General features: G+C 54.6%; 1 protein-coding gene across 1 annotated transcript; it reads right to left on the bottom strand.

The window, feature by feature from the left end:
- Window positions 1-1296: 1296 nt before the first annotated feature.
- Window positions 1297-15897, bottom strand: Bcl3 (BCL3 transcription coactivator). The gene is made up of 9 exons (XM_028893881.2): window positions 15563-15897; window positions 13212-13365; window positions 5626-5734; window positions 4656-4860; window positions 4486-4574; window positions 4224-4301; window positions 2317-2484; window positions 1964-2081; window positions 1297-1877 (listed from the first exon to the last, which is right to left on the bottom strand). Exons 1-9 carry the CDS (start codon window positions 15804-15806, stop codon window positions 1699-1701), a joined length of 1344 nt encoding a protein of 447 aa, XP_028749714.1. The 5' UTR covers window positions 15807-15897; the 3' UTR covers window positions 1297-1698.
- Window positions 15898-24188: the final 8291 nt, after the last annotated feature.

Genomic DNA, 24188 nt, shown 5'->3' with positions numbered 1-24188 from the left:
GGTGCCGTTTCCTCAAAGTTTTACATCCAGAGCTGGGCAGTGGTGGCACATGCCTTTAATCCCAGCTCTCTGGAGGCAGAGGTAGGAAGATCTCTGTGAGTTTGAGGCTAGACTGGTCTATAGAGGGAATTCCAGGACAGCCAAGGCTATACAGAGAAACCCTGTCTCGAAAAATCAAAAACAGTCAAAAAATATTTTTACATCCAGAGCAACTTGAAAGCTGCTAGCTGAGATGGTCCAGCCTCACTCACTACTCCAGCCAGGACTTCAGATAAGCCCTGCACTTTCCCATTACACAGAGACTGAACAAGAAATGATGCAGTTAGGTCTCCTAGTATTTGGCCCTTATCTCATTTTCTCAGAGTCCCCTAAAGATGCTGTCACCCACTGAGAACAGGAAGCAGTCTAGGGAACAGGATGCTCACATTCCCAAGTGGTGGGGTGGGTGGTGTTTGGTCATTCAATGGTTTATGGATGTTTATCATCATTTAAGGGCATTGATTGCAAGTTGTTGTTGGTCATCAGGGAGAAAGCTAAGCAAAGGAAGTTAGATTCAGGAATCTTCTTCTGTGACTGGTGTAATTAAAAGCTGAACTGTCAATAGTTAGGCAGGAAGTATAGGTGGAATTTCCAGGGAGAGAAAGGAAGAGGAGGAGACACAGAGAGGAAATAGAAGGTGCAAGATGGAAGAGAGGTAACACCATGTGATAGAATATAGGTTAATATAAATGGGTTAATTTAAGTTATAAGAGCTAGGTAGGAAAAAGCCTAAGCTGTAGACCGAGCTTTCATAATTAATAAGAAGTCTTCATGTCATTATTTGGAAGCTGGCTGGTGGGACAAAAAAAGACTTACTACATATTATATACATTATATTATAATATATTACATTTGAAATATATTATAATATGTACATACGCATTACATTACACACAATATCTTGTATTATTATATAATGTATATAATATAAATGTACATAAGATATAATTATATATTATTTACATTCATTATATACACATATATTTATATACATCTATATATTTCTTTAAAGCCCAAACACCACAGTCAGCTGAGGTTCCCACAGTGACCCACAAATTGCTGAGTTCCTCAGAAACACCCACAGCATCCCCAGGGAAGATGTCACAATGTTCTAGTAACTCGTTTTAGCGCCGAAGCCATCACCAGCCCCAGCCCCCTCCCTCAACGGCACTGGGACACAAGGTCACTCAGTGCACAGGTGAGCACTCACAGGCACACTTCTGCCACACCTGGTTAGGACAGATCCAAAGCAAGGGATATGGTACAAAAATAGTTTATTACAAAAGAAATCTGACCCAAACCTAATAATTTACATTGCGATCAGTGCTGCCCCAGACCCTGTGCTCCTCCTGGTTCCTCAGGGTGGAGGAGGGCAGGGGAGGGGCTGTCCTCTGGTTCCCCCACTCCTGGGACGGAACCAAGAATCAATCATCTAGTAGATTCCAGACAGGGTACCTGGTGCCTGAGAATAATGGGACCGAGCGTCCTGGGCGAGGGGTGAGATCGGGGCTATCTGTGCTCAGTAGTAGGTGCTCGTGCAAAACCTGGTCCTGGAGATTGGGGGGAAGCAGAACAAGGTCCTCACAGGTTCCAGAAGAGTGGTCCCCACAGGGCAGGGAGGCCCCTCCTCATGAGTCCGGGTCTGCCCCCCCATCCGTCTCAGCTGCTTCCTGGAGCTGGGGACGGGGCCACGGGCGGGCTTCGGAGGACCCCTGGGAAGGGCAGGAAGGCAGGTGGAGATGTAGTCGGGAGGAAGAAGTTTTGGGGGGTCACCGGGAAGCCAGGAGGGTCCTTCGGGGGAGACAGTGAGGGTGAGGAGCTTGGCGAGGAGTGAAGACCTGCGGAGGAAGAGAGCAGGGTTAGGGCGGGGAGAAGCCGGCTGAGCTGGCTCCAGGGTCCTGAGTGCCCCAGTGCAGACTCTCACCGTTGGAGCTGAGACGACTGCCGCTCTCAGGGGAAGTGGTGGCACTTTGGTCTGGGGATGGGTCGGGCTGTGACCCTGAGGCAGCCCGGGAGGCCTTCCCCCTTAGGATATCAATGACCTGTGGGAAAATGAGGGTCACCCGAGGCTATTCCAACCTTTATTCACTCTGTTTCCCTCTCTCCTCCCCAGCCCTCCTTCCCTGCCTCCGGGCACCCCTCACCCCTACCCCCTGCCAGGTGTCCCGGTGAGGGCGTGCAGGCATCTCCTTTGCTTCGTGACTCGGTTTCCCCCCACCGCCTCCTTTTGTTACCTCGACTGCCTACGCTCACACCCTCCCAGGCCGACGCACTCACCCTGCGGCTGCGCGCCACCATGAGGGGGGTGTCATTGTGGCAGTTCTTGAGGCCGCTGTCAGCCCCGCTGCGCACCAGCGTGCGCACCAGAGGCAGGAGCCCGCGGCCCGACGCGGAATGCAGAGCCGAGCTGCCCGAGTACATCTGAGCGTTCACGTTGGCGCCGTGCTGTGGGATGGGACATTCCGGTCAGGAGCCACGCGGGCTAGTGGCCTCACCTGGCCCCGGTCAGCTGGGGGAAGGGGACAGGTGATCACAACTGGGGCTCACCCGGGTGACCAGAACCTGGAGGAGTCTTGACAGGGGACTGGGGGGCGGGGCGGCGGGGAGTGTCAAAGATGACATAGGCCTGTAATCCTAGCACTTGGAGAGTGGATGCAGGAGGATCAAGAGTTCAAGGTTAACCTGAGCTACAAAGTGAGTTCAAGTCCAGCCCCGGCTACACGAGACTCTAAGGAGGGAGGCTAGGAGAGCTGGACACTGTGGTCCAGTCATTCAAGAGGGGATAAGGAGGGGAAGCTTCCGGATGGTAGATGAAATGAGTGCAGAGGACAGAAGGACAAGGGGAAAGCCAGAAGCAGGGTTAACAAGGTCATCCCAGGCTAAAGCCTAGGCTGGCAGGGTGACATTGGCTGTCCTCTGACCTCCGCAATATGGCCGACCAAATCTAATTTTAAAAAGGGGCCAACACGATGGCACACACACCTTTAATCCTAGCCCTCAAGAGGCAGAGGCAAGAAGATTTCTCTGAGGTCAAGGCCAGCCTGGTCTACAGAGTTAGTTCCAGGACAGTCAGGACTATGTAGTGAGAGCCTATCTCAAAAACAAAACAAAACGAAACAAAAAATTAAAAAATAAACTTGAGGGCTAGAGAGATGGCTCAGTGGTTAAGAACACTGGCTGCTCTTCCAGAGGTCCTGAGTTCAATTCCCAGCAACCACGTGGTGGCTCACAACCATCCATAATGAGATCTGTGCCTCTTCTGGCCTGCAAGCATGCATGCTGGCAGAACACTGTATACATAATAAATAAATTAATTTTTTAAAAAAGGAAAATAACTTTGTCTTGGAGGAGGTGGGAATGGGGGGTGGGCTGGGGGGGAAGGGGAGGGGGTGGGAGGGGAGAGAACAGGGGAACCGGTGGCTGATATGTAGAACTGAATGGTATTGTAAAATAAAATTAAAAAAAAAAAAAAAAAGGAAAATAAACTTGAGGGATGAAGAAATGGCTCACTGGTCTTCCAGAGGGCAGGGCTTGATTCCCAGCACTCACACGGCACCTCACAACCATCTGTAACTACAGTTCTAGGGGATCTGACGCCCTCTTCTGGCCTCAGAGGACACTGCACACATCTGGTGCACAGACCTGTTTACAGGCAAACCACCCACGGACAACAAAAAAAGAAAACAGGCTTGGGGATTTAGCTCAGTGGAAGAGCGCTTTCCTAGCAAGTGCGAGGCCCTGGGTTCGATCCTCAGCTCCAAAAAACAAAAACAAACAAACAAAAAACCGAAAAAAAAAAAAACCTTAATAGCTCTGAGCCTTTCATCCCAGCACTCTGGAGGCAGAAGCAGGCAGATCTCTGACTTTGAGGCCAACCTGGTCTACAGGGGGAGTTGTAGGCTGGCCAACTCTACATAGTGAGACCCTTTCTCAAAAAGGAAAGGGAAGGAAGGAAAGAAAGAAAGAAAGAGAAAGAAAGGAAGAAAGAAAAAGAGAAAGAAAGAAGAAAGAAAGAAACTTGAATTTGAAAATGAGATGGAAGGGAAGTGTCTCCAGAGGCAGTAACCAGAGTCTGAACTGGAAAATGGGGTCCTCGCCAGGGGCGGAGGTGACAGCTGAGCTGACCACAGAGGCGGCGGGGGTGGGGCGGGCGGGGGGAGGAGAAGCCGAAGATGGGTACGAACCAGCAGCAACAGCTGCACCATGCTCAGGCTGTTGTTCTCCACGGCGTGGATGAGTGGGGAGCGGCCGCTCTTGATGTCCTGCGGAAGGGCAGGTCTCTCAGTCACCCCTTCTCTGCAGGCTCAGAGCATCCCTCCCTTTGGTCCAGCCTCCGGCGCTTTATTTAGACACTTGAACCCACCCTGGCTCCCATTGCCAGCTCCGCCTCCTAGGCCACACCCCCGCCCCAGGCCACGCCCCTCACCGCCCGCCTCCCTGGCTCACCACTGCGTCGATGTCAGCCCCGCGCTCCAGGAGCAACAGAACAGCCTCCTGGCAGCCGGTGTTCACGGCCACGTGCAGAGCGGTGAGCCCTGAGGGAGGGGAAACCGCAGTCAGTCCCCGGCCTGTGTTTGGACGGTGTCAATCTCACCCGGTCCCCTCTGGAGACTCACCTTCGTAATTGCGAGCCTCCAGGTCCACGGACCCCGGGGCTGCGTTGTCCAGCAGGGCCTGCAGGCAGCTGGGGCTGCGGTGCTCGCACGCCAGGTGGGCTGCGGTCTGGCCGTGGCGGTCCAGGGCCATGGGGCTGGCACCAGCTGTCACCAGGAGCCGGACCATCTCTGGTAATGTGGTGATTACAGCCAAGTGGAGCGGGGTCTGGGGAAACAGGGACGGCGAGGGGTCAGAGTATTCCTGTGCGTGCACCTCGTGTTTTCTGAGTCTATTAATGGAAGCCTTTGACGTCTCTCCCAATTCAAGAGGCTGAGACCCCCGCGTCTACCTCAGAACCCAGAAAGTCTGCTTCGATAGAGCACTCTTTGGTGTGCTGTGACATGGATAAGGTGTCAAGGAGATGCTGTCACATGGATAAGGTGTCAAGGAGCCCATGTGGACCCACCCCAGACTTGCTCTATAGATTGAGGATGACCTCAATTCCTGATGTTCCTGCCTCCACCTCCCACGTGCTGAGACCAATGGAGTGAGCGGCCATGCTGGCTTTTGTTTGTTTGGTTTGGTTTTAAACGTTTTATATATTTTCTTTGTCTGCATGTGTGAGTACGTGTGCGCCACGGTTCACTGGTGGAGGTCAGTGGACAACTTGAGCCAGTTGGGCTCCAGCCTCTTTTTTTTTTTTTTTTTTTTTTTTAAAGACAGTGTCTTGCTGGATAGCCCAGGCTGGGCTCCAGCACTCTATTGTTTATGCTCAGTTCACGTTCAGTCTCCCAAACTCTGGATGACAGATTTATGCTACCATGCCCAGATTCGGTACCCTGTCTCCCCAGGACTTGGATGCTGGCTCCCTGCTGCAGGTCTCCTCTGGGACTTCTCCTTCCTGGGAACAAGACCCCCGAAGCCCCAGGGAAGCTGGGGTGTGGAGTACCTTTTGTTCAGCCCCAATTCCGGGTCCCCAGCCCACCTCACCTGCTGCAGGTTGTTGTGGACATCCAGTTCCCGGCCTCCCTGCTGGAAAAGGAGGACTAACCGGAGGGCAACTGCCATGTTATCCTGGACCACGGCGATGTGAAGAGGCCTGAGGGGACACAGGAGCAATCCTGGGATTAGGGGCTGCCCACTGGACTGCTGAAAGTGCTGTGTGGGGTGCTTTGGAAGGACGTTCAGAGTACAGGCTTTTTGTTTGTTTGGTTTTAGTTTCTCGAGACAGGGTTTCTCTGTGTAGCCGTGGCTGTCCTGGAACTCGCTCTGGAGACGAGGCTGGCCTCCAACTCAAAAGAGATCTGGCTGCCTTTGCCTTCCCTCGAGTGCTGGGATTAAAGGTGTGCACCACCACCGCCCAGCTGAGTAGAGTCATTTACAACCATCCTGGGACAGCTCAAATTGGCTTCCTCTGGCATCATTATAGCTCCCACCCCGGCACTCTGGCTTCCACCTGCCCTGTCAGTCCCTCACATCAGAGGAACATTTTCAGATACGCCTTCCCTTCCAAAATCCTCACTTGATCACAGCCCCATGTAAGTTATTAAAAACTGCATAGTTTTTGGTTTTAGTGTGCTACGAACAAAACAAAATACTTCTGCTAGCTAAGCAGGGGCTCTACCACTGAGTCACACCCCAGCCCCTCACTGGGGGATTCTAGGCAGGGGCTCTACCACTGAGCTACACTCCCAGCCCCTCACTGGGGGATTCTGGGCAGGGGCTCTACCACTGAGCCACACCCCAAGTTCCTCGCTGGGGGATTCTAGGCAAGCATACTGCTGCTGAGCCACACCCCAGCCTTCACATTTCTTTCTTTCTGGCAGGGTGTTACTGTGTAACTCAAGTTGTCTCTTATCTTATTAAATGGCCCAAGATGCCCTCAACTTCATGGTAATTCTCTTGTCTCCTGAATGCTAGGGTTACAGGCTTGGAAACATCACAAATGGATAAGCCCTATGTGAGTGAGTGTCAGTCTACCTATGTAGCTCAGAGTGGTCTCAAACGGGCAGTCCTCCTGCCTCAGCCTCCCTAAGTCATCTACCATCTCCTTGCTCTCTCTTTCCTCCGCTCTGGACACATTGGCCTCCGTGCAGACTCGCATGCCCTCACCCCTGCCCTGCCACATTGGCCTCCATGAGCTCATTGTGCAGTTTGCAATCATGTCCTGTCTGATTCTCTCCATCAGAATGCCTACTCCACAGCAGGACAACATTCCCTGCCCAGAGCCTAGGGCGTACCTGACAGAGAGCAGGCGCGCAGTGACTAAGCACATCCCAAATGGTCACCCTGGATGCTGCGTGACCACTTCCCCAGCCTTCCCCAAGCCGTGGCTTCCTCATCTGGGAAGTGGGGCATGTGAACTCATTGTAAGGTCTCTGCCAAATATCAGGTTCAGCCTCCAGCTGAAGACATTCCAGGGCTTTCTGTGGAGCACAGACTTTGACTAAAAGGAGAAAAGCCCAGGTGTGGTGGTGCAAACTTTGAATCCCAGCACTCGGGAGGCAGAAGCAGGAAGATCTCAGTGATTTTGGGATCACCCTGACCTACATAGGGAGCTCCAAGCCAGCCAGTATTGCAGAGTGACAGGTGTCTCAGAAGAAAATAAGGAAGCTGGGCGGTGGTGGCGCACGCCTTTAATCCCAGCACTTGGGAGGCAGAGGCAGGTGGATCTCTGCAAGCTGGAGGCCAGCCTGGTCTACAGAGCGAGATCCAGGACAGCCAGGGCTACACAGAGAGACCCTGCCTCAAAAAAACAAAACAAACAAAAAAACCCACCAAACCAAAAAGAATAAAATAAGGAGGAAGGAACCACATGGGATATGGGCCCTGGCTCTGGAGCTGGGTTCAGCAGTAGAGAATGTCCTTATAAGTGAAGGACCCATTCTCCAGCTCATGAAGCCTTCCATTTCTGACAACCTGACAATTATCTCTGCTGGGAAGAGCTGCTCACTCAAGGTCATGCCCTGTGAGATGGGAGCATCTGCCATGCAAACAGTTCCTAGAGACGGCCATTGCTCCAGTTACCCACTCTCCCGTCTAGGAAGGCCACATCAGCTTCACCATTTCCTGTGGGATCCCCGAAGCCCTCTTCAGACTCCTCAGTGTGCTCTCCACTGAGGCACTTGCCCGCTTCCCAGGAATCCCAGCCTGCCATTCGGAGCTGAGGGCAAACAGGAGCATTGTATGTGTTGGTGCATGGGTTCAGAGGGAGAGCACTGGGCAGACTGCATGCCCGCATGCATTGTGGTGTATGTGGTTGTGTGTGTTCCTGTGTGTGCATTGTGGTGTATGCGGGTGTGTGTGTTCCTGTGTGTGCATTGTGGTTATGCTGGTGTGTGTGTTCCTGTGTGCATCAAGTATCTCCCTCTGTGCTCTCCACCTTACTTTCAAGTTTTTAATTAATTTATTATTAAATTAATAGTGTGGGGCTGGAGAGATGGCCCAGAGGTTAAGAGCACTGGCTACTCCTCCAGAGGTCCTGAGTTCAATTCCCAGCAACCACATGATGGCTCACAACCATCTGTAATGAGATCTGCAGGCCAAACACTCACTGTATACATAATAAATAAATAAATGTTTAAAAAAATAAATTAATAGTGTGGCACACTATCTCAGTCCCTGACTGACATGGAACTCGATATGGAAGCCAGGCTGGCCCCAAACTCAGAGAGATCCGCCTGCCTCTACCTCCCCAGTGCTGGGATTAAAGGCGTGCACCACTGTACCTGGCTTTTATTTGTCTTTTTATTGTTCATGTATGCACGAGTGTGTGCTTCTGTGCCCAGCACCTGTTGGAGGTCATTTCTCTTCCCCCACCGTGTGGGTTTTGGGGATCAATCTCAGGTTGTTAGGCTTGCTTACAGCTGCTCTGCTCCCTGAACCATCCCCCCAACCCCTCTACTGTATTTATTATATTGCTTTCTTTTTTCTGCTTTTCCTGTGAGTGTGGTGTACACGCACGGTTCTGCCCTTGTGTGAGTACACGCTTGTGCACACGCATGTGTGTTGGTGTCAGGAACTGCCCCCTCACTCCTCCACCTTCCTTTTTGAGACTAGCTTTCTCCTTGGGAGGCGGAGGAAGGCAGATCTCTGAGTTTGAGGTCAGCCTGGTCTACACAGAGAAACCCTGTCCAAAAACAAAACAAAGTAAAACAAAAAACAGGGTGGTGGTGGCTCACCCCTTTAATTCCAGCACTTGGGAGGCAGAGGCAGGTGAATCTCTGTGAATTCAAGGATAGCCTGGTCTACAAAGCGAGTTCCAGAACAGCTACTACTGTTACACAGAGAAACCCTGTCTCAAAAATAAATAAATAAATAAATAAATAAATAAATAAATAAATAAATAATGCTTTTTTGATGCAGCACAACAGAGCCCCTGCCTAGAACCCCCCAGTGAGGGGCTGGGGTGTGGCTCAGTGGTGGAGCCCCTGCCTAGAATCCCCCAGTGAGGGGCTGGGGTGTGGCTCAGTGGTGGAGCCCCTGCCTAGAATCCCCCAGTGAGGGGCTGGGGGTGTGGCTCAGTGGTAGAGCCCCTGCCTAGAATCCCCCAGTGAGGGGCTGGGAGTGTGGCTCAGTGGTAGAGCCCCTGCTTAGAATCTAGGCTAGGACCTGCAAGGCTCTGGGTTCCATTCTTACCACTACCAAAAAAAAAAGTCCATTAATGAAGCATCTACTTTCTCACGTGCCAACGGCTTCTAATTAACCAATCCTTACCAAAGCAGAAAGGTACAGTGAGCACCCAGATCTCACAATTCAAATCACCTCCCCATATTATTCTGAGGGAGCGCTGAAATCTCAGGGTCCAAGGGGCTTTGGTGAGGTGGGGAATGTACCCTGGACAGCAGCGCTCCCTAGCGAAGGCCTGGGCAAAGTACCTCCTGCGTAGCCCGGCTTTCCTTCCCACAAGAGCGCCACAGGCAAGAACAGATTACAGTGGGCGAATCCCTGAATCTGGATCCAGATGTTGCTAATCAGATTGAAATCGAAAATGCTGGGGGAGGGGCGAGCCCCGAGCCCCCTCCCAGTTTGGATTCGCTGCATCCCCCGGCTGCATCTCCCTATGTGCGCGGTCCGCCAGGGTCCCTCCCGGCGCGGGCGGGGTTAAACGAGGGCAGAGAGAGCGAATGATTTCAGAGAAACCGTCCAGGCTTCAGTTCCCATAAATGCGCGGGCCGCAGGGGGTGGGGCGGGGCTGGAGGAAGTGGGGACGGGAGGGGCGGCCCAGCCCTCGGACTTCCAGTAACAGGTCTGCGGGGCGGGGCTGGGCTTCCTGCTCCCGGGGGAGGGAAGCCTGGCCAGTTGGGGATCTACCTAGCCATACCCTGGCACCCCAACTTCCACTCTCCCAATGGGGGAGGAGAGCGACAGAACCCCGAGTCCTCCAGCCCTGGGACCCCTCTTGCAGCTTCACTGGGCCCAGCCTCAGCTGGCTTGGGTTTCCCCTAGACATTCCAAGGTCATCCATACCAAGGTCTTTCTTGGGACTTCGGAAATACACTTTCATAAGTCTACTGAGCAGGGAGGTTCCCGCTCCCCAAGTAGCCCCTCTCTCTTCCATGTTCCTTTGGAGGACGCAGGATCACAGCACTCCAGTCTTTTACCTCGTTGGGGACACACTTTCAGGCCCACAGGCAGGCAGGCCCACAGGCAGGCCTGTGAGACCACATTATTACAAAGGATCGGGGATCGGTTTATAAAGTTAGATTTCTGGTGCACGTGGTTGGCCGAGGGCTGTGACCCCTGGGACCCTCCCCCGGCGTAAGGAAATCCTTTCACTTTTCTTTAAAATGCATGGAACCACTGTTAGTTTTTGAGACAAGGTCTCGCCACCCTCCGCCTTTCTGGTGCTGCGAATACAGGTATGCACACCACTGTCTGAAATATCCATTTTCTTGAACAAAGGACTGAAAACTCTTGTATGAGACCTGTGTAAGCGCCTGGTCCCCAAACTACCCCACCCCCACCCCGCGCGCCCATCTCCTCCCTTATTCTCCTTGAAGATGGAGGAATTCTATACCCCAGTTCCTGCCTTGAGACTTAAGGCACGTACCCCATGTCTCTTGCAGAAAGATCTGCAGTTTCTGACCTCTTTGGACTCCAGATGGCCTTAATCTATAGCCCAGCCTAACCTCAAGCAGGAGCTGACCCTCCCTGAGCTTGCTGGGAGTATTTAGAAGCTTGAGCTACCATGCTGACTTTTCCTGAGATTCCTGTTGCCCTCAAAGAAGCCAAGTCCAGACAGCAGGCCTCTGGTTCTCTAGGATTTAGACCTAGGGTCCCCTGGCCAGCCTCCCTGCCCTGCCCTCCCCCAGCCTGTGTGAAGCTGGCGCAGGCAAGCTGGGGTTTGGCCGGCTGCCCATTCCCGTAAGCCCCAGCGGAAGGGGTTAAGGTTGGAGGGAGCGCCAGAGTGAGTGAAGGGAGCTGACGTGGGGGAGGCAGAGCAGCTGGGCTGTGGTCAAGTTCTGCGAGAAGGGATTTCCCCGAGCCGGCAGCTGAGGCAGAAGTGTTTGCGTTGGGGGGGTGGGGCTGGGAGGGGGGGCTGGGAGAGGGGTGAGGGGCTGTGACTGCTGGCTGCACCCTGCTACCAGACCACAGACAGCTCACCCCAGGGGACAGTTAGGAATGAAACCTTCTCCGCGTGTGGCCCCTGGGGTGGGAAGCAGCTAGACTTGATTGAGTCTTTTATGGACCTCTGACACTTTCTCCTGCTTGAACTCACGTGGTAGCCTACAGCCTCCCCAGGGCAGCTCTGTTCAAACATTACCTGCTCAAGTATTGAGCGCTTACTGTTTGTCCAGCCCTGTTCTGTGTGCTCTTGTGTATACATCATCGTGAAAGGTCTGTGACCAGGCCTGGTTTCCAAACAGAAACTGAGGCTTCATAATATCCAGCCCCATATCCACCCCTTCTCCATACAAATGGGCCTATTGATCTCTGGCTAGGGATTCCAGACCCCAAGCCAATTCCCATATGAGGGTTCCTTATAAAAATAATTTCAGCCAAATGATAAGCCCATATGTGGGAGGCTGAGGCAGAAGGATTGCTGTGAGTTATAAGCTGGCCTACGCTACATAGTGAGTTCCAGGCCACTCCCTTCCAGAGTGAGACCCTGTTTCAATTTAAATGAAAAAGCTGGACATGGAGGTGCAGGTCTGGAATCCCAGCACGGGGAGATGAGAGCAGGATCAAAGTAGTCTTAGGCTAGATTATGAGTTCTGGGCCAGCCTGGCCTACGTGTGACCTTTACTCCACAAAACAAAACAGTTTATCTTTTCCAAAGAGGTGCATACTTACAATTCCTGTTTTTACAGGGAGGGAAACTGAGGTACAGGAGAGGGAGAAAACAGCTAGCTGAGATTCATGCCCAGGTTAGTTGAACAACAGCAGTCAATTGCATGGGACCTTCATTCTATGCTCCGCCCAGGCCTAAACCCTCCTCTGACCTAGCAGATACCCAAGAGATAAGTCAGAGGGTTGGGAAATCAGCTCAGTGGGCTATGGCCATGAAAGAATGACGTGGACTAGAATAGGAATGATCTAAGATTGGGAGCAAGCCAGGGTGAGTGCTGCTCGCTCTGAATGTGAGTGTGCACACACCCTGAAAGCAGGCAGATCGGCTCGCCCTACAGTCACAGCAATGCTAAGCAACACTCGGCGGCGGCTCCTGTGGTCCTGGGGGGGCGGCTCCTGTGGTCCTGGGGGTGGAAGCTGGGTCTCCTGTGTGCTGAGCTGCATCCCCCAACCACTTGTTTTGTTTTCTGTAGTCGAGGCTGGCTTTGAACTCGTGAATTCGCCGACCTCTACCCTTCGCTTCCCCCAGAACAAGGCTTACAGGTGGACACCACCACCCCGAACTCTAATCGGAGTTTACTGAACACAGGACCTATGACACACTGGACTCAAATCCCTCCTGTACTTTGTAATACCTCCAGAAAAACCAGCAGATAAAATACAGTTCCCAGAGCTGGGCGTGGTGATGCACACCTTTGATCCCAGCACTCAGGAGGCGGATGAAGGCGGACCTATGTAAGTGTGAGTTGAGCCTGGGCTACAGAGGGAGTTCCAGACCAGTTAGGGCCACATAGTGAGACCTTGACTCAAAAATGGGGTGGGAGCTGGAGCGATGGACAGCTGCTCTTCCAGAGGACCCAAAGGAGCTCACAACCATCTGTAACTCTGTTTCCAGGGGATCTGTGCCTTCGGCTTGCCTCCTCGGGCACCAGGCTTGCACCTGGTGCACAGACATGCACACAGACAAAACACCCCTATATGTAAATACGATTTTAAAAACTGAAAACAAAGAAAGACACATAGTTCTCGTTTTTTGGATTATGATAAAAATTGAGAGGTTGGCGGTGTGACTTCCTGTTAGAGCAAGCAAGGAGCATGCGTAGTGTTCAGTCTCCCACCTCCACAACAGCCCTAGCCAATGAGTGCCCATTTTCCATAGGAAGAAACAGAGGCTCAGAGAGAGGGAGGGTCCTGTTCAGTGTCTGGAGGTAGATCCTAATGTGGATCAGAGCCAAATGTCCCCATGTTATGGAGGCCTGGCTCCTCCATACTCCGTCACTTACGTATCTCCATCCTCATCTGCACGGGTGGCCAGGGCAATGTCGGCTGAAAGGGGGTGTTCCATGGGGCACATCCTGGAGTAGAGGTGTGTAGGCAGGTTCAGCAGCGGAAAGGGGGGTCCCACCGTAGGGGTAGAGTAAATGGGCATCAAAGGTCCTGGATACAGCAGAGACAAAGGGAAGACCCAGATGAAGCCAAACCCACAGACCCTCAGCTAGGGGTCTCTCCCTTCAGTCCTGGGCATCTCCCCAAATCCCCTGCTCCCATTCTCATGTAGCCCAGGCTGACCTTGAATTTAATATGCAGCTGAAGATAACCTCAAACCCTTGATCTCCTGTCTCCATCTCCTCAGTGCTGGAATTATAGACCTGCATCACTTCACTTACATTTTAAATTTTCTATGTATGTGTGTGTGCCTGAGTGTATTTATGTGCACCACATTTGTGCATGTGCCCATGGAGGCCGGTAGAGGGCGCCAGATCCCCTGAAACTGGAGATTACAGGGACTTGTAAGTCCTCACAAGGTGGATGCTGAAGTCAAGTCCACTGCAAGAACACTAAGTACTCTCAATTGCTGAGCCAGCTCTCCTGCCCTATAAAGAACTTATTCTAGTTATTACTTTTAAGAGCTGTACTAACTTTTTAATGTGTGTGAATGTTTTGCCTGCATGTATATATGTGCACCACATGCCTGCCTGAAGCACTCAGAGGCCAGAAGAGGGCCTTGTGTTCCCAGAACCGGAGATACAGATGGTTTTGTGAGCTGTGAGACCTGGATGCTGGGAACAAGCTCAGGTCCTCTGCAAGAGCAAGTGCTCTTAACCACTGAGTCATTTCTTTAGGCTCCACCCCACCTTTGAAACACGGTGTCACTATGTTTTAGCCCAGACTGGCCTTAAACTCATGGAGATCCTCCTGCTTCAGCTTCCCAAGTGCTGGGATTACAGGCGTGCCTCACTTTGACGATCCCAGATTCTGTTAGCACGTCAAACCTGATCCTCAAGGCCCAAGACAACGTTCTCATTCCTTGCCCCCCTCAACTCCTGCGCCCTTCACCCCTCATCCCAACCCCTGTCCTCATCCCCATCCCCTCCTGTGACGAGTTCTTCTCTCATGAATGTCTGACCTCTACATCTACAGAAGAGACCTTTAAAGGCCGAGAGAGCCCTGTCACCACCCGGCAGGGGTGCCCCAGTTACAAAGTTACACTGTGAGGAACTTTGTAGCTGAAGGATGCAGTTGATGGACTAAAGAGCTGGGCGCTGGGTGTATGGTAAACACACAGTGGGTCTGGGGAGCCAGGACAGTCAGAAAACTTGGCCCTAGAACCTTTTAGATGAAACTTTTGGGAAGGACCATTGCAAAGATGGGAAAACAGAGGCTGGGGTTCTCATCAGGCCAAGGAAGGCCTCCTGCTTTGCAGCTTGATGCCCTCATGCTGAAGCATGGATAGGCAGCAGCTGCAGAACCCAGAGGGCCCAAGGAAACCGGCGGCGGCGGCGGCAACTCTGGGGTGTCTAGCAGATAGGAAGGTGGTTACTGCAGGGGGATGCCCCTTCCTTGATATAAAGGTTGGGGAGAAGGGTACCTGCCTTCCTGCCTGTCTGACCAGCTTTGGGGTTCCCTTCCTGCAGTCTCACCTTCCCAGGACCCCGAATCCCTTTCCTTGGACCTAAGTCCTTCAGTTTCTGAATTCCTTGCTTGTGTTCCCTTCCTAGAACCTCAGCTCCCAAGCCTGCCCCCAGGGCCACCTGACACAGGGACACTTGTGAACACGCACAAGTGGCTGTGCAGAGTGCTGCCTCTGTTGCCTGACTCCTCCAAACCTGCGGCATTGGGGTCCTTGGGGCTCTATGTGTCATCATTTAGAGCTGGGATCCAAACACGGGGGTGTTCAGAACCCCAATGCCTTTCTCTGGATCCCTATGACCCTGAAATATCGGTTCTCAAGATTTTAACCTAAGGTACCAGTCTCCTTAGATCCCTGTTCTGTTTCTATGCCCCCCCATATCCGTACACCAGAGCCCCCGTTTCCAAGGCCCGAGTGACAATTCTTCATAGTCCTTAAGGTCTGGTCCCTCCCAGCCTGAAATTTCGTGTCTCTGGGATCCCATCTCTGTGCCACTGGACACTGTCCCCTGATCCCCTTCCCCAGACCATTTGACCCTTGGGCACCCCTCTGACCTCCCGTTTCTTGGCACCCTCATGGCTGAACTCCAGGGCTTTGCAACCTGTTTCCTAGCTTCAATCCTAGAGTCCCTGCTACCAGGAACCCCATCTATTTGTGTCCTGTGCTCTGCTGACCTCAGGTGGCCCCCACCCGGCCCTGGCCCTCGCGGGGGAGGCTACTCACCCGGGTAGTAAAGCGCCTCCGGCCTGGCCACGCCGTGGGGGGGCCCAGGGACAGCTAGGGTGTCGCAGCTGCTGCGCAGGGGGTCCAGGGGTCCGGCAGGGGCGCGCGGGGCTGCGGGCTCCGGGGACGCGGGGCGCAGAGGGCGTTTGCGGAGCGGCAGCGCGGCACCCGGCGTGCCCTTGGGGGGCCGGGTGCGCAGGTCCACGGGCCCCTCTTCCATGGCCCCCGCGGGGCATCGGGGCATCGGGCCGCCCGGAGACGCCGGGGCGCGCGGCAAGCTCGGCACGGGAAGGCGGTCTCGCCGGGCTGCGGGACTTCCCCTGCTGCCGACTGAACTGAAGGGACTTTTGTCAGCCGGGGCGGCGCCCGCCTCCCGCCTCCCCGCCCCCGGGCCCCCAGGGCCACCCGTCCGCCCCAGGGGTTTCCTGGACCCGCGTCTCGGAGGCGGAGCCCGCGCTCCTGGTCCCCACCCGCCGCTCTGCTCAGCGTGCCTCTGGCCCGGAGCTCAGTCTGGTCCTAGAGAGATTCTCTCTCTCTCTCTCTCTCTCTCTCTCTCTCTCTCTCTCTCTCTCTCTCTCTCTCTCTCTCTCTCTCTCTCTCTCTCTCTCTCTCTCTTTCTTAGACTGGAGCTCTACATGAGGTAGCCCAGGCTAGCCTCTACCTGGATCTGTAGCAGAGGGTGGTCTGAACCTTCTGATCTTCCTGTTTCCACCTCCAGTGCTGAGAAGACACCTGTTCCACTTGGCCTTGGTTCTTTCTTTCTTTTTCTTAGTCCAGGGGTCATGTAGCCCAGGCTAGCCTTGAATTTGCTATGTAGCAGGGAATGACCTTGAACTCCGGATCCTCCTGCCTCTACCTCCTATCTTCCCTCCCAAAAGCTGAGGCTGTGGACCGGGACCACCATTAACAGGCACATTTTCCTGTTGGTTGAGCAGGGGCCTCCTGCATGCCAGGGGTCCGAGCTTCTCAGCCCAGCTCTGTGGTCCCTAGCTCTGAATCCCACGGCTGTGTCTGCCTAGACGAGTCCACATTTCCTGTGGCCTGCCTTTGACTCTGCTGTCACAGATCCCATCTTTCCTTTAGTGTTTCTGGGTCTTTCAGTCACCTCCTCTAGCCCCAACTCTGCAATTCCTGGACACCACAGGGTTGCTAGGACATGGGTTTGAATCCTGATTTCTACTTCCTCTTGGGTGCCCTTGACCATGCACTTCCCTCCCCGAGTCATTTCCTCCCCCCCCCCTTTGGCAATACCGAAGCCTAGGAACTTGTGCACAGCAAGCAATAGCCCCGCACTGAGATATCCAGCCTTCTTCTGTTTTCCAAGCTTTCTCAGCTGCCCAAGCAGGCCTTGCGTTTGCTTGGTAGCCCGGACTGCTTCGAATTTGGAATCTTCCTGCCTGCCCCTTGAGGAGGTGGGATGGCAGGCCTACACCATCGGGGGAGTGCTCAGACTCACTCTTTGAGAGAATGAAAATCCCAGACCAGGGCAGGGACTGGTGCCCAGGAACTAGGCACGCTCTGCCTTCCTTGTGCCTCCCGGCTTGCAGGGCACTGTGCGTGTGCGTGTGCGTGCGTGCGTGTGTGCAGGAGAGCTTTGAATGTGTCTCTCTACCGGGTCCCTGCACCCAGCCAGAGGCCTCAGAGGAGAAGTGAGCGCCATGAATCCCAGAAGACAGAACCTGAGAGGGTCGATAGCGAGAGTATAGAGGTTGAGCCAGCAGGCCGCAGTTAGGGCTCAAGGCCAGACACTTGTGGCGCTTGGGGGTGCAGGCTGACTCCCTCAGCTTCCCCCACTTCCCTTCCCACCCCGAGGAGGGGCTGGAGGGTGGGGAACAGGCCCGGCTGGTTGGGGCCCTGACTCAAAGGCGGCGCTGGAGCAGGGGAGGCGGGGCAGAGGCTCCGCCTCCCCAGGCTCCGCCCCGGGGCGGGGCCCAGCTCGGGGCTTTCCCGGACATCCCTGGAGGTGGAGCGGCCACTGGGGTTGAGTCCAGGTCACTGAGTCACAGGGAGGCGGAGGGGGAGGCGGCTGGAGACTTGGGGAGGCAGGGGAATGGGCACTGCGCCTCAAACACGCTCAGAGGGCTCTCAGGGTCCTCTGGCTGTCTCTCCGGATGTCCATGTTCTCTACAAACCTTCCCCCCTTGTCTCCTGTTCTGTTCCCTGACTCTTTTTTTCCAGACAGGGTCTCTGTAGCTCAGGCTGACCACGGACTAGGGGCAATCCTCCTGCCTCGGCCTCCAGAGTGCTGAGATTACAGGTGTGAGCCACCACCATCCCCATTTTTCTGCCCCCTTTTGTCTCTGTGCCCTCCGCGGCCCTGGGACCACGAGGTGGGCGCGGAGCCGGGGAGGGGACTTTGGTCGGCTGGGGCCGCACCCGAGTGGATGGTTAACCTGGTCTGTGGGATTCGAGGTGCCAGCTGACCTTACCTCTTCCCACTGCTTTTGTCTCTCTCTGGCTGACCCCCTCTCCCACCCCTCACCCTACCGTAAGCCATTCAGATGAATCAGGGGAGAGAACCAGACCTGGGTTTAAATCTCACCTCCAAGCCACCCCGGGAGTTGTGTCTGCCTGTAATTCCAGGTACTCAGGAGCTGAGGCAAGAGGATAGAAAGGTTTGGGTTAGCCTGGGCTACAAAGTGAGTTGAAGGCCAACCTGGGCAACCGGTGGAGACTCTATCTCAACAAAATGAGCCAATAAAACAAAAATGCACACTCAGTACCCCAGCGCCACAGAGGTGAAGGCAGGAGGGCCAGGAGTTCAGAGGCCAGCCTTAGCTACCTACAGAGAGAAGGTCTGAGGCCAGCCTGGGCTACGTGGTCCCAAAAGTGAACAAATGGCCAGTGAGATGCCTTATCAGGTAAAGGTGCTGGCCAGCAAGCTGAATGACCTGAGTTCAATATTCAGAACCTACACTGTTGGAGGAGAGAGTTGACTCCTAAAGCTGTCTTTCGACCTTGTGTGCACACACAAATACACATAAAATAAACAAACATTTTATATATGTAACACAACAATAGTGCTGGGGTACAATCGGTGGTAGAGCTCTTTCCGGGCATGCGCAGGCCCCTGGGTCCCTGTCCCCAATGACCATCTCCCTGTGTGAACTGAGAGGAGCCAGTCCCCTGTTCCGGACAGCTAGGCAACGTCACCTCTGCCTGCCAGCGTGGGGGTGGGGGGCACAGTAAGATGAGAATAAGAATCACCTTGGGAAGGCGGGGGGCTGATTTAGCATCTGCTAGCCCATTCCTCAAAGCCCAAGAGGAAGTTGGGGAGCTCTGACCACTATTCGGAAGCTGAGGGCAGGGCTTAGGGGGCATGATTTGGGACAGGTAGGGTGGTGGCTTGGCCCTCACAGGACTGGAGCAGGTGGCACCAAGTGTGGGTGCCAGGCTCAGAGGAGCCACAAGGTACTGGGAGAGGTGGTGCTTGGTGCTGGTGTGTGTGTGAAGAGGGAGGAGGAGGGACAGAAGGGCCTGGGGAGAAGGACAGGGTCTGAGGGAGGAGGTGAGGGCCTGAGGGAGGAGGTGAGGGAGGAGGTGAGGGTCTGAGGGAGGAGGTGAGGGTCTGAGGGAGGAGGTGAGGGTCTGATGGAGGAGGTGAGGGTCTGATGGAGGAGGTGAGGGTCTGAGGGAGGAGGTGAGGGTCTGATGGAGGAAGTGAGGGCCTGAGGGAGGAGGTGAGGGTCTGAGGGAGGAGGTGAGGGTCTGAGGGAGGAGGTGAGGGTCTGATGGAGGAAGTGAGGGCCTGAGGGAGGAGGTGAAGGTCTGAGGGAGGAGGTGAGGGTCTGAGGGAGGAGGTGAGGGCCTGAAGGAGGAGGTGAGGGTCTGATGGAGGAGGTGAGGGCCTGAGGGAGGTGAGGTGAGGAGGAGGTGAGGGTGAGGAGGAGGTGAGGGCTGAGGGAGGAGGTGAGGGTCTGATAGAGGAGGTGAGGGCCTGAGGGAGGAGGTGAGGGCCTGAAGGAGGAGGTGAGGGTCTGAGGGAGGAGGTGAGGGTCTGATAGAGGAGGTGAGGGCCTGAGGGAGGAGGTGAGGGTCTGATAGAGGAGGTGAGGGCCTGAGGGAGGAGGTGAGGGCCTGAGGGAGGAGGTGAGGGCCTGAAGGAGGAGGTGAGGGTCTGAGGGAGGAGGTGAGGGTCTGAGGGAGGAGGTGAGGGTCTGAGGGAGGAGGTGAGGGTCTGAGGGAGGAGGTGAGGGTCTGATGGAGGAGGTGAGGGTCTGAGGGAGGAGGTGAGGGTCTGAGGGAGGAGGTGAGGGCCTGAGGGAGGAGGTGAGGGTCTGAGGGAGGAGGTGAGGGTCTGAGGGAGGAGGTGAGGGCCTGAGGGAGGAGGTGGAGGGTGAGGGGGGGGGGGGGGCTGAGGGAGGAGGTGAGGGTCTGAGGGAGGAGGTGAGGGCCTGAGGGAGGAGGTGAGGGTCTGAGGGAGGAGGTGAGGGCCTGAAGGAGGAGGTGAGGGTCTGATAGAGGAGGTGAGGGTCTGAGGGAGGAGGTGAGGGTCTGAGGGAGGAGGTGAGGGTCTGATAGAGGAGGTGAGGGTCTGAGGGAGGAGGTGAGGGTCTGAGGGAGGAGGTGAGGACTTGATGGAGGAGGTGAGGGTCTGAGGGAGGAGGTGGGAGGGATCTGACAGTGGAGGTGAGTGTCTGAGGGAGGAGGTGAGGGTCTGAGGGAGGAGGTGAGGGCCTGAGGGAGGAGGTGAGGGTCTGAGGGAGGAGGTGAGGGCCTGAGGGAGGAGGTGGGAGGGATCTGACAGTGGGGGTCAGTTCTGCAGGAGGAGACCGGAGGGCCTGAAGGTAGAAGCACAGAGTGAGGAACGAGGCCTTTGTGCGTTTACACAGCTCACGCTCACGCTCATTTACTAACTTACTGAGTGTGCCCAGGGGTGCACATGTGCAGAGGGCAACCTGCAGGAGTCGGTCCTCTCCTTGCACTGTTGGGTCCCCGGGGTCGAACTCAGGCCGTCAGGCTTGGCAGCAAGCCTCTTTACCCTCCCAGCCATCTTACCGGCCCAAAGGAGCAGTTTTTGAGGACCTCTCTCGGGGACCTGGTGGGGACAGAGGGGAGGGGGAGGGAGGGAGGGAGGCCAGGAATGAGCCCCGCCCCACAGCTGTCTCTGATTTCCCAGAATGTTCAGCTGCTTAGGAAAGTCCCAGCTCCCACAGCAGCCTCCCCTCCAGTGTCGGGAATGGAGGATGCGGAACCAGGATGGCCACCCCCCTCTTTCCCCCCTGGCTTTTCAAACCCCAGGCGGGGAGGACTAGGGTCTCTCCTCTAAGGCTCTGCAGCTTTGGAGGCCCCCACCCACTGGCAGGGGCAGCCCCTGGATGAGTCCCAAAAACTTCCCAGAGAGGACTGGGAAGTCCTGCTTGGTGTCTAACCACTTTCCCTCATACAAACAGCTCGTTGTCTCTGTTCGGATCTTTTCTTCTTCTCTCCTGCTTCTGTCCCTAACTTCTCCTGGGAAGCGGGAAGGAGGGGTCTCCAGGGAGAACCAAAGGGTACCTGGGCCTTGATTCCCCTCCAGAGTGGGTTACACTCTCTCGTGGATTATTCTCTCCCATCCACCTTTATTTCTGAGCTTTGTTCTGCAGGCCTGGGTGCAAATCCTACCAGCCACACTTTAGCCTGTGGCGTCCAGGGTTGACCTGACTCAGCCTCAATCCTCTCATAGGCTAAATGGACCAGTTCAAGAAAAGGCATTTTTCTTTTCTTTCTTTCTTTTTTTTTTTTTTTTAACCTCCCTTTTAAAAAACGTGTGCACACATTCATGTGCGTGTGCAGAGGACGGTGTTCCTGGTGTTGATGTCATCCACCTTTTTTCTGACACAGTCTCTCACTGGCCTGGGAGCCCGATTGGGCTAGGTTAGCAGAGCAGAAGCCTGTGAGCACCAGGGATGTATTGTCAGTATTTCCTAGTGTGGGAATTACAGACGGTGCCAGACCACGCTGGGTATTTTTAATGTGTGGTTTTTTGTTTCTTTTTTTTTTTTCAACTGAACTCAGGTCTTGTGCTTGGCAGGGCAAACACTTTACTCTGTGTAGCCCTGGTTGTCCTGGAACTCGCTCTGTAGACCAGGCTAGCTTCAAACTCACAGCAATCCACCTGCCTCTGCCTTCTGAACTCTGGGATTAAAGGCCTCCATGCAAGCTCTTTACTGACAGCGCTTTCTCCCTCGTCTGTTGGCCTCTCCTCCATCTGTCTATTTGTCTGAGGCAGGGTCCGGCTGTTTAGTTCAGGCTGGTCTCTCCTGACGCTGGGATTGTGCGTGTGAGCCACCATGCTGGGCTTTTTTTTTTTTTTTTTTTTTTTTTTTTTTTTTGGTTTTTCGAGACAGGGTTTCTCTGTGTAGTTTTGGTGCCTGGATCTCGTGCTGTAGCCCAGGCTGGCCTGGAACTCACAGAGATCTGCCTGGCTCTGCCTCCCGAGTGCTGGGATTAAAGGCGTGCGCCACCACCGCCACCGCTGCCGCTGCCACCTGGCAATATATATATATGTGTGTGTGTGTGTGTGTGTGTGTGTATTTGTTTTATGTTTATGTGCACGAGTGCTTTGCCAACCTGTGTGTCTGTGCACCATATCCATACCTGGTGCCCGTGGAGGCCAGAAGAGGGCATCAGATCTCCCGACAGATGGTTGTGAGCCACCATGTGGTTCCTGGGAATTGAACCCAGGTCCTCTGCAAATGCAGCCAGTCCTCTTGACTGCTGAGCGGCCCTCCAGCTCCTCTGTGGTTCCTCTGATGAAAGTCACTATATAGTTGTAGCTGGAACTCACTATGTAGTCCAGGCTGGACTCAAACTATGCCTCAGTTTCCTAAGTGCTGGGGTTACCTAGTGAGTGTGGTGCCCTGCCCGGCCACATTCCTTGCCTCAACTCTCAGCCGAGCTGCCAGGCCTTCTCGTCACCTTTTCTGCACACAAACGAGACAGAAAGGGCTTGTTCATTCTGGTCCAGTTCCCACCGGGGTCGGCCCACTTAATCTCTGCCACACCTTGTGAGGAAATTCAGCTGCTATTTCTGCCTGACCTGGGGCTGTAGCTATGTTGACACACTGCCTCCCCAGTACCATATAAACCTGTCAAGGTGACCCAGGCCTGTAATCCCAACATTTCTGAGGTGGAGGCAGCAGGGTCAGAAGTTCAAGGTCATCCTCAGCTACATTGTGAGGTCTCAGGCCATGCTGGGCGACATGAGATCCTAGCTCAAGATGAAATGCACATACAGTAGATTCCCGGTTGAAGTTGCTTCCCTGGCTCACACCACAAGGAACTGAAAGGAGCCAGGCTTTCAGCAGGTTCCTGTGGCTCCAGTCCCAACTCCAACCTGCTGATTGATCAGGTAGCCCTCAGCCCTGGAGGGTGCAAACTGGCCTTAATTCTCAGCCCCTCCTCCTTGGGAAGGAATGGTCTGAATGGAGAAACTGAGGCATGGAAGAGAAGCAGCTTGGAGCAGGGAGGGGTTAGTAGGTGGGCAGAGACCGTCCATAGCAACAAGAAGAAATGGAATTAGACTCCAGCCACGTAACAAGCAAGAGCCTAGATGAGGAGATTGCGAGCAGCCGTCTCTCTGGGCTAGACATCCACCCTGGGTCCACTAGGATGCCCTGCCCCCAGGGGTGAATGCAGGCCAGCTTCCTGGAGCAAGGTCTGGACCTCCAGGCTCCTCCCCTTGGGCCTTGGCAACTGCCTGAGTCCTGGCACCGGGCAGAATCAGCCCATGTGAGGCTTGGCCAAGGCTTTATCTTCCTCCTCTCTCCCCTGGGTCTGCACGCAGGAGCTGAGTCAGGGCATTGCAACATCTGGCTTGTTCTCTCTGCCGCCTGGGAGAGTGACACCCAGGCACCCTTCCTCCAACCACTTTGATCGGCCAGGACGGACAGGACCAGGATGTGGGGAGGTTGGCACCTGCCCCTCGGTGGGTGGCTGGGTGTTTTGGAAGGCTGGGTATAGACCAGAAGGATACAGGGGTTGAGCGGACAGGCCATGCAGTGAATGTGGGCCGTCAGGTCCTCATCTGTGAGGGAGACACTGTCAAACCAGGTTGATCGGTCCCAGCACTTGGAGGCTGAGGCAGGAGGGTCATGAGTTTGAGGTCAGCCCGGGCCACACAGTAAGAGCATTTCTGAAAAAAAAAAGGGGGGTGGGGTGGGACAAAAAACAGACCTACCAGCTTTGCGCCTGGGTAAATGACTGGCCTCGCTGAACCTCAGCTTCCTCCTGGACTCAGTGGGGTAACATGGATGCCTTGTCAGATGGTTATTCGGGTCAAAAGAGTTCGGCCCCTCTCAGAACAGGCCTGGCACAGTATACATTTCAGTAAAAAGCGCCAGGTTGTGGTGGGAAACTCCCATTATCCCAGCGCTTGGAAGGCAGAGGCAGGAGCTACAAGAGGAAGACCGACCACCCCGAAAAGAGAAAACAAACAAAACCCAGAAACCCAAAAAGGCTTTGGGGGTGTGGCTAAGCAGTATAACCCCTGCCTAGAATCCCCCAATGAGGGGCTGGGTGTGTGGCTCAGTGGTAGAGCCCCTGCCTAGAATCCCCCAGTGAGGGGCTGGGGTGTGGCTCAGTGGTAGAGCTCCTGCCTAGAATCTCCCAGTGAGGGGCTGGGGTGTGGCTCAGTAGCAGATTA

Source organism: Peromyscus leucopus, chromosome 1 (genome assembly GCF_004664715.2).
Source record: "Peromyscus leucopus breed LL Stock chromosome 1, UCI_PerLeu_2.1, whole genome shotgun sequence".
NCBI lineage: Eukaryota > Metazoa > Chordata > Mammalia > Rodentia > Cricetidae > Peromyscus > Peromyscus leucopus.
Note: the sequence above shows the minus strand (reverse complement) of the source record. Positions and strands in the feature narration are given on the sequence as shown.